Below are 10630 nucleotides of genomic sequence, written 5' to 3'. Positions count from 1 at the left end.
GTTGGGGGGGGGGGTGATACAGAGTTCAACAGACCAATGAGTGTGTTGGGGGGGGGGGGTTTAAAGCGGGCCGTTCCAATTAAGAGTTACCTATAAAAGAATACATTGGCCTAAAGAGGGTTTGTTGAAATGCTGGACGTTTTATTGAAAGAGACAAAAAATAAAGATGTGTGTGTGTGTGAGGGGGTATGGCCAAGCATGTGGCAGGGTGTGGGGGGGGGGTATGGCCAAGCATGTGGCAGGGTGTGGGGGGGGGGGGTATGGCCAAGCATGTGGCAGGGTGTGTGAGGGGTATGGCCAAGCATGTGGCAGGGTGTGTGTGGGGGGTATGGCCAAGCATGTGGCAGGGTGTGTGTGGGGGGTATGGCCAAGCATGTGGCAGGGTGTGTGAGGGGTATGGCCAAGCATGTGGCAGGGTGTGTGAGGGGTATGGCCAAGCATGTGGCAGGGTGTGTGTGGGGGGTATGGCCAAGCATGTGGCAGGGTGTGTGAGGGGTATGGCCAAGCATGTGGCAGGGTGTGTGTGGGGGGTATGGCCAAGCATGTGACAGGGTGTGTGAGGGGTATGGCCAAGCATGTGGCAGGGTGTGTGTGGGGGGTATGGCCAAGCATGTGGCAGAGTGTGTGTGGGGGGTTATGGCCAAGCATGTGGCAGGGTGTGTGAGGGGTATGGCCAAGCATGTGGCAGGGTGTGTGAGGGGTATGGCCAAGCATGTGGCAGGGTGTGTGTGGGGGGTATGGCCAAGCATGTGGCAGGGTGTGTGTGGGGGGTATGGCCAAGCATGTGGCAGAGTGTGTGTGGGGAGTATGGCCAAGCATGTGGCAGGATGTGTGTGGGGGGTATGGCCAAGCATGTGACAGGGTGTGTGTGGGGGGTATGGCCAAGCATGTGACAGGGTGTGTGTGGGGGGTATGGCCAAGCATGTGACAGGGTGTGTGGGGGGTATGGCCAAGCATGTGGCAGGGTGTGTGTGGGGGGTATGGCCAAGCATGTGACAGGGTGTGTGAGGGGGTATGGCCAAGCATGTGGCAGGGTGTGTGTGGGGAGTATGGCCAAGCATGTGGCAGGGTGTGTGTGAGGGGTATGGCCAAGCATGTGACAGGGTGTGTGTGGGGGGTATGGCCAAGCATGTGGCAGGGTGTGTGAGGGGTATGGCCAAGCATGTGGCAGGGTGTGTGTGGGGGGTTTGGCCAAGCATGTGGCAGGGTGTGTGTGGGGGGTATGGCCTAGCATGTGGCAGGGTGTGTGTGGGGGGTATGGCCAAGCATGTGGCAGAGTGTGTGTGGGGAGTATGGCCAAGCATGTGGCAGGATGTGTGTGGGGGGTATGGCCAAGCATGTGGCAGGGTGTGTGTGAGGGGGTATGGCCAAGCATGTGGCAGGATGTGTGTGGGGGGTATGGCCAAGCTAGTGGCAGGGTGTGTGTGGGGGTATGGCCAAGCATGTGGCAGGATGTGTGTGGGGGGTATGGCCAAGCATGTGGCAGGGTGTGTGTGGGGGGTATGGCCAAGCTAGTGGCAGGGTGTGTGTGGGGGTATGGCCAAGCATGTGGCAGGGTGTGTGTGGGGGGTATGGCCAAGCATGTGGCAGGGTGTGTGAGGGGTATGGCCAAGCATGTGGCAGGGTGTAATAAGAAACAAGAAAAACATCAAAATACTTTAAAACAAACAAAGCTTAAATCAAGTTGTAGTTGTATCAATTAGTTAGCACCAGTCGTTATATTTTGTGGGTATAATCTGGACATATAAATCAGTGCGGTAGAAATACTTTTACTAATTGTTTTTGTCTAGCTTTTAGTTTTCTGAATGCGCTATGATCCTATCCCTTGTGTGGGCCAGTTGGGAAATGAAGAGGGAAGAAGATGGTATGATCGTTTTTTTTTTAAAGCATTTTTAAAAAATTCCTCAAGGCAACTAATTCAAATTATACCACTACAGCTGTTTAGCACCATTTCTTTCCGTTGTTCAAGATACCTTACAAAACAAATAATTACCAATACTTAATTGACTAATTGATTTTAAAAATAGATTCATGTCGGTCAGGTTAAAGAAATAATGTGCAAAGTTTCTGCTCAATTCAAAATAGGGAATGGACGAAATAATAAGTACACACTTTTTACCAGACAGATAGACAGACAGTGAATTGATATAAGCTTTGTAAAAGTGGCCCATGACCAAAAAAAAAACAAATATCTTAGAACCTATCAAATAAGTCAAAAAAAAAAAAAGAACTGAAAAGCTAGTCATATAGTGTCAATAAAACTAGATCCTATTTGTTAAGTAGGAGTTGTTGTTGTTTTGGGGGGAGGGATACTCGAATCTACGGGCTGGTCCAATTAAACGTAATAGATACTAGAATCTAAGGGCTGGTCCAATTAAACGTAATAGATACTAGAATCTAAGGGCTGGTCCAATTAAACGTAATAGATACTCGAATCTACGGGCTGGTCCAATTAAACGTAATAGATACTAGAATCTAAGGGCTGGTCCAATTAAACGTAATAGATACTCGAATCTACGGGCTGGTCCAATTAAACGTAATAGATACTAGAATCTAAGGGCTGGTCCAATTAAACGTAATAGATACTAGAATCTAAGGGCTGGTCCAATTAAACGTAATAGATACTAGAATCTAAGGGCTGGTCCAATTAAACGTAATAGATACTAGAATCAGCTGGTCAAAGGAATGTATTTGGAAGCGTTCAACTTTACATCATTATATAGTAAGAAAAAAAAGGGAGGAGGTCCATTATATTGTTATAAGTTTTTAAAAAATTGGAGGATTTATGCCAAAATAAACAGCACATAGCCAGGGAACAAAAACAACAGGCGAAGCACTTTCATTCTGTACTTATTGTCATCAAAATATAATTCTACTATAAAATATTGTATTGAAATGTTGTGTTTGTTTTTCTTTTCTTGTTTTTGTTTTTTTCTGTAAATGTTCTGAGACTTCTCAATGAGTTGATTTGGTTTCTGTTATTCTAAAAGTAGGTGTGGTGTATGTTCCTTTAATAGAGCCAGGCCTAGATCAGAGAACAAAACCAGCGCTCTAACAGTTCCTCACTTCCTAATAACATTTTTAGTATATAAAAAAAAAAAGAATGCGTTCATGAAAACCTTAACAAGGTCAGGCTGACATTGCTTGCAAATGGACAAACGCGTTACATGTAAATTTGTAAAATTCATAACATCTACTACAGACGAAAAGATGACAAACATCTATTTACAGCTGACAACTTTTAGAAACGGATTTTCCTAATTTTAAACCGGGATGTGCTTTACACATTAGGTTTTTTTTTTCCTGTAAAATGTCGACATTTATTTTCTTGTTGAAGTCTGTATGACTGTCGCGTATTTTCACAGGTGTTGGTTTCTATTCTAATCTTACAAATATTATCAAGAATTTAGAGATTGGCAATCCTTTTTGGGAAAGACAATAGGTCTAACACACACACACATTTTTACCTTTTAGTCTGTTGGACCATTTGTGCACCATGCAAGAACAGCCGACCGTCTTTCTCCACTCTGTCTTTGGTGTCTTTTTGCCTGAGTTAAAACCTCTTTCAATGACAGGCCAGTCCATTCTTTTATGTTGTCTTCCAATCGCTTTCTCTGTCTGCCTCTTCTTCGTTTTCCTGCTACTGTTCCCTTAAGGAAGGTCTTTGCGAGCCCCGAAGACCTTGTAATATGGCCATAGATTTTTAGCTTGCGTTTTTTTTAAAGATAGTTAGCCCGGGCATGCTATCCTGCTTCATAGTGGCGCCCGGGTGGAAAAGATCGTAAGAGGAAACGATTAGGCTAAAGGGTAGCAAAACAAGACTCCCGTTGGGGTGCCTAAGGGGGTGCGAGAGCATCCTCATTGCACTTTGCGGAGTTGTAAAAAAGCTCCCACAACCTTGTCAAAATCCAGGCGCTGTTCCTCAAGGGGCCGTTACATAAAAGGCGTGTCCCGCACAGTTAGCCTGGTATAGAAAAGGAAAATGGCGGGGGTCTTAGTGTACGCGGTCTCTTGCCGCGAGTCTGACCCACTCGTCAGACAAGACAGTGTACACTGTTCTCTTTCATGCCAGTGAAAGGGAGGTCTTTTTCACTTTTGCTGGCTTAGAGTTCCAAAAGCCGAAGGCTCAACTCTACCTGACAGTTTAAGAAGAAGAAGAAGATAGTTAGAAGTCCATCATGGGGCTCCAATCGCTTCAGTAACCCTCATACTCAAAAACAATATCACATAAATGATTAATATATAAAATACCTAAACTTTGCAAGTTTCGAAATATCATGAAATTAGATTTTAGGTCTCTTTTCTTTTAAAAAGCTTATATCAACCAACTCTGTCTGTCTGGTAAAAAGTTTGAACACGTTATTGCTCCAACACCCATCCCTGGATCAAGTTCAAACTTTGCACAATTATTCATGATCTAATAAAAAAAAATTAACAAACTTTAATATATTTATAAAAACAGAAAGTGAAAGTCAAATGTTAAACATGACTATGATTGTATGAAGTTTAACGCTAACTTAAGACGTTTTTTGTGTCTTACAGTTCAGTATCGTCTCAGGGCGCACCCTCTTTATGTAACAACATTTGACTTTCGCAATCTGTTTTTATAAATATGTTAAAGCTTGTTCTCTAGACATCTGGAAAATGCATATTTGCAGCTCTGAATACAGGGAAAACTCGGACACCTCTGAGGGAACTTCCAGATTTGTATTTGTCTGGAAGGTTTTTAAAATGTAAAGACACCTCACCCTTACTGATTAACGGGTGCGCCGATGTAAGTTCTTCTTTGGACGAGGGAGTAGGCGTCATAAACAAAAATTGATAAATACTGTTATGTGAAATATTTAATGTGTTATGTGTAGTGTGTAATGTGCAGTGTGTGATTTGTATTGTATAATTTGTAGTGTATGATGTGTAATGGTGCCATTATTAAAACAAAATCAACGCTTTAATGAGAAACTCCACAAATCATTAGCGCTTTTTAAGCATAGTGTTTAAATGTCTATGCTGAATATCTGCATCAAAATTAAAAAGTTGCTTCTAAAATTTGAGCTCATTTTGTAGTACACCATCAGCGTCACGCTCGAGTTGAGCGTCTCAAACAGAAAGGCGAGAGCGTGCAGGTAGTCGGTCGTCGCAGTCTCAAACTCCACGATCGTGCCGTACACAATGGCTGCGTTGCTAGGTAACGTGCACGCCACGAATATGGCGGTGGTGGTGGCAATCATCTTCGTCATCCGGGACTCCTTTCCGTTTTTCAAAGTCTTCGCTTGGCCTAGAGTCTCAGTGATGGTTTCTGATTTGCTGTCGCCGTTGGTTGGTTTGTTAATGGCTGTCGTAGCTCGCTTGCCTTGGCGCCATCTTAAGGAACTCTTCAGTTTGATGAGTAACACTAGCGTACACGTAAGTATAAAAATAAAATTGACCATCGGCAAAAATATAAAAATGACTTGGTTAACTTTGTAAGCGAGGTCCAGAAGCTCTGGGATCACCAACATGACTAGCTGGGTCATATTTATAGCAGGGTTTGAGATCACCCGCAATTCTCGAGAGACATAAATGGTCAAGTGGGCAGAGAAAGCTGTAATGATAACACACGAGGTCATGACGGCAGTTTTTGACGGAGTAAAGATCAGTCTGACTTTCAATGGAAGTACCACGCAGACACATCTCTGGAGAGCCGCGAAGGCCATCAGCCAACTGGTGACTCTAAAGAAGATGATCCTGGGCAAATAGCCAGTCATGGCGTTGAAGCCCACAGGCTCTATGACCATTGGTTGGCTTTGCAAGTAGACGACAATGTTCCATAGGCAGCACCAGAGCATGAGGAGGTCACAGATTAGATGGGACACAGCCATGGCCAGCAAGGGGATATTAACACTTTCTTTCCCACCTGAAATACAGAAATAATGACGTCAGTATACTTAGGAATTATCCATTGACCTTGGCCGTATCACTAGCGAAATACAAGAAGAACAGAACGTTACAAAGGTTAGAGAAAAAAATGTTTGCAATCTAAATCTTACATCAAAGCACTGAGAATAAAACTGATATTTAAAACGTGGAAACAGAACATCCTGGTAATGCTATTGGTTGACGTGTCTAAATAAGAAAGCTAGCCTTAGACATCATGCAACTGTTAGCTTTTCATCAATCAGACAGGGATCGATTCAATCAATTATCCTCCGGGTAGATAAAGTAGAGATAATAAGATTCTACAGTTAACTATGGTGTCACGTGGTCTGCCTTCACCAACTAATTTCTGTGATCCATTGGAATTTGGTGGCTTTTTATGCTATTCTAGTTTACATTAAGGAATTTCGCAGGAAAACGTGAAGATTATTTTTGTTTTGTGCATTTCGGGATAGGTCCTATATATAGCGACAATAACGTCATACTAAACTAGATGGACCAGGAGTATTAAAGCCATAGTCTAAGTGTAAGTTGATAAAATTTTAAAAATCATTTGGCGTTATTTTTCATTTAAAAGCAAACAGAACAACATGTCGTCAATGATAAGATTCTTATAACTCTTCTGGAATAAGGATTTCAAATAGCGCTCCCTTAACAGTAGAGCTGCTTTATCTGATCACCTGGAAACCTCCCACCTCTCAATAATAGTTTCGCTTCATTTATTAGAGTAGCCTACAGCGCACTGAGCGATGCATAAGAATGAAAGTTGCGCTATACAATTGAATTTTTTAAAATATTCGATTGCACTTTTATATTTTCACGAAACCTAATGTTCTAATTCTCTACATTATTTTATTTCATTACAATTTTAGTTTGCATAAAACGCAAAGTAATGAATTTAAAAACAAAAACATGTAATGAAGTATGACTTTTACAAGCTGCTATCTACCATAGTTACAAAGTTATGAACAGTTAAAGACACATCAATTCATTTTTCGAACACAGTTTTTCAGACAATTTCCCCAAAGCGGGAAAGGCACTCATTGCCAGACGAGAAGAAGTAGGTGGCGGGACCTTCACTGTATTCCATCAAAATCTGGCCGCCAGCCGAGCAGTGCAGCAAAAGACCAAATCCCTTACTGAATGAAGTTTGTCATTGAAACGTAAAATGTATTTTTATAAACATTCTGCTTGCATAGTTCATTTTTAAAATTAAATGGTTCATGATATCCCATTGTCCTTTTGTTTTTGTTACTTTCTGAGATCTAAACCGGACGGACGGACAGACAGACTACACAAAACTAATAGCGGCTATTCTCGTTAGGGAGCCGAAAAATAAAACAACAGTTCATATGTTAGCGTTATTTGGTTAGTTGATTCCCTTTATTACCGGGATTAAATGTTTGAATTGTCAATAGTCTTGACGGCCTCATTTAATTATTGGCTTTTCGCCTGTGTTCAGTGTTGTTTAGTTGGACTTAGTTGATACCTCCGCCTGAACACTCTATTCAAAACACACCATAAGAGGTGTCCAGCAGGCCTCACTGGCGCCCTACAAAAATCTCGAAATTCAAAATACCACCTTGAACTCGAGACTCCGCGGTTCAGAGGCGAAGCGCTTGATTACTCAACCACCTTGCTCACTCCCTCACATGTAGTTGCATAGCCTGAGCAAATTTTATGTAGGCCAATCTATTCTTTTCGAGAAACTTAATTCAAAGGCAATTATTAAACATTTCTAAAGCATAAATAAATCGATACCCTGAGGGACTACCTAGTATATGGACTAGACATGACAGCCATTATCAGAATCTATGACTCGGTGTAGCCGAAAGATGAAACATTTTGTATGAAGAAAAAGAAAGAAAGTGAGAAACAGCGCGAGAGAGAAACAGAGTGTGTATGTGTGTGCGTGTTTGAAAGAGTTAAGCTTTAGTAGCCAACCTTGTTTCAGAAAAACAGCAATGCACATGGCATTGGTCACCACGCCTGCTATGCTGACCAGTCCACAGACGGTGGAGCTGACCATCAGAGTGAGAAGTTGCTTGAGTTGGATGTCGTCTGTGAGCAGGTTGTCTCCTTGGTACGCTTCTGAATCAGCCTCAACATCTGAGGCGTTGATCATGATTGTAGTGCGAATGTAGTCACCTACCGACTCTCTCTATATGTTCGTCTGCCCGCCCTTCTGACTGTCTATCTATCTGTATATAAATTAAACGTTAGTAAATAGCAATTCCTTGATCTGAAAATACATGATATCTGTCTATCTATCTATCTATCTATCTATCTATCTATCTATCTATCTATCTATCTATCTATCTATCTATCTATCTATCTATCTTATCTATCTATCTATCTATCTATCTGTCTATCTGTCTATCTATCTATCTATCTATCTATCTATATATATATATATATATATATATATATATATATATATATATATATATATATATCTTTATCTATCTATCTATCTATCTATCTATCTATCTATCTATCAATCTATCTATCTACCTATCTCCCTAATTTTTTATCAATAAGTTGTACGTCTCTGAAGACCACTTTCTCATTTGCTTTCTGTCTCGATGTGTACATTAGGGACTATATTTTGAACTAAATGTGAACTCTGTTCAAAGCTGCGTATTCCCATATTTTAGTCACTGCTTTATTACTTTGTAGAAGATAATGTAATTTTTAATTATGTCTTGAGATATTTAGACAGAAACTATCTTCAGCCTAAGGGAAAAGACACTAACTCATATGTTGGTAAGATTGCTAATTGTGACACTGGCTTAATGCTTCATCTTGTCTGCATATAAAGTTAGCACCTTTCGCTTCTTAACTATATCCATCTATTTCTTGTAAACAAAACACACAAGTAGAGCAGTTTAATTAGTGCTTCCATATTTACACTCAAATAAATGGAATCATAGGAAGCTGAATAATGCTATCTTGACTAATTTAATAGCCCCCTCAGGGGAGTCGAAGGTTGTCATGTTCCCAAGCTCTGTGCCATTATCTAGTCGTACTGTACTGTCATTTTTAATTGTAATTTTTTTTTAAATACGTTAGAAACTAGACACTGATTATCCCAAGAATTGACAGTAGTTTACAGTAAAGCAAAAAAAAATTGTTCGCATTGTTCCAACACTGCAGTATACTAATTAAAATACTAATTAAAATAATCCGTAATGAATGTGTTCTCAAATATCAACATTGGTGTTTTATTGGCCGCCTAATTGGTGAAGGGGTCACGATGACACGGGGAAGCGCTAATTATAGGCAGTGATAATTATATACTAATGTCTGGTCTCTGCACTGTCATCTCGACCCACCTCTAGCTGGGGGATCAAAGAGCTCATTGGTAATTATTGTTGTGAGAGTATGTTATTAGACCTGTAAAGAATGGATGAGGGGGGGGGGGAAACAAACTTCAAACGTGTTATGAATAAGCCTTAGATCTGTTTCATTAGTTCTATAACTTCACACACCACTCTGGCAGAAAGTTTGGATTGTAAGAAACCTTTGCCTACATCGATCTACAGCGTACAGGAAAGAACTACGGGAGGTCTGTTGTACGGTAACCATCTTTTAATTCCCTTACTGACTGCCCTGTTGTTACCTAGCACCTAAAGCAATCAACTAAGCGATTAAAAAAAGCAATAGAAAAAAGAATACTTTTAAAACCAAAGGTTATCTAAAGTGAAATAGCCGCTAATTACTACCATTAATCTGAAAATGACACGGTTTAACTCTATTTTTGCTATATAGAACAGAATGAATTAATTATTACTAAATGATGAACTAATTGGTTAATTTTTGCATTGATTTTGTGTCTTGTTCTCGACTTTGAATACTTATGAATGTGTGTACATTTGAATCCCAGAACGGGATTGTTTGTGTTTGTGTTTGTGATGATGATATAAGCGGAATCTTTTTATTCAATGTTTCATTTGAACATCAGTGAGTTGTACTTTGGTTTTTGTCAGGGTTCACTTAAGCTTGGCTGGACTTGGTTCCCAATAATTGTTATACAATTAGGATCAATTACTATTAAATATATTTAATTCCAACTCCAGAATAACACTAAATCCATGGAATAATAATGATACTTTACTGCTAAGAAAATCAAAGAGCACAAATAATGATATCAAACTTCAATGTATAATTTATACATACACGACCAGTCCAGGAACAGAATACAACTAACGAACTACCAATGTCACTCTAGCAACCAAGGGAAACCCCCATTCAAAGACATCACGTGTAGACTGTTCACATTCATGCCTGGGGGGGGGGGGGGGGGGGGAGAGGAGAAATAAACAAAGGGATATAACTCTTTCATACTTAAATAGTACAAAGGAATAACACAATCACTCTCGCCTGCCCCTGACAGTGTTAGAGCTAGACAGGTAACTGGAGGCAGAGATCTAGACTCTACCTTTAAGCCGACATGGCATGGTTCAGTTTCATTTCATTAAACCACAATCTTAGTTCAACGACGGCCTACGACCACAAATTTTCTTTCCATTAAAAAAAAATATTTTTTAAAGAAAAAAAAAAGGCTAATATTAAGTCTATTTGTATCAATTAGTTTGTATCAGTCATGTCATTCCATTTGTTATAGATCTAGACTAACAAGAACAATAATAGATCTGTTCGATCGCAAATATTTTAACCAATTGTTTTTGTTTAGCGCAATCTTATGCTTTAAGCT

The 10630-nt window shown here is 40.3% G+C and overlaps 1 protein-coding gene across 1 annotated transcript; it reads right to left on the bottom strand.

The window, feature by feature from the left end:
* Positions 1-4826: 4826 nt before the first annotated feature.
* LOC106069175 (uncharacterized) lies at positions 4827-8823 on the bottom strand. Its single transcript, XM_013228782.2, has 3 exons — positions 8428-8823; positions 7858-8114; positions 4827-5893 (listed from the first exon to the last, which is right to left on the bottom strand). The coding sequence occupies exons 2-3, from the start codon at positions 8036-8038 to the stop codon at positions 4995-4997; spliced, it is 1080 nt and encodes a 359-aa protein (XP_013084236.2). The 5' UTR covers positions 8039-8114; positions 8428-8823; the 3' UTR covers positions 4827-4994.
* Between the last annotated feature and the right edge of the window lie 1807 nt (positions 8824-10630).

Source organism: Biomphalaria glabrata, chromosome 3 (genome assembly GCF_947242115.1).
Source record: "Biomphalaria glabrata chromosome 3, xgBioGlab47.1, whole genome shotgun sequence".
NCBI lineage: Eukaryota > Metazoa > Mollusca > Gastropoda > Planorbidae > Biomphalaria > Biomphalaria glabrata.
Note: the sequence above shows the minus strand (reverse complement) of the source record. Positions and strands in the feature narration are given on the sequence as shown.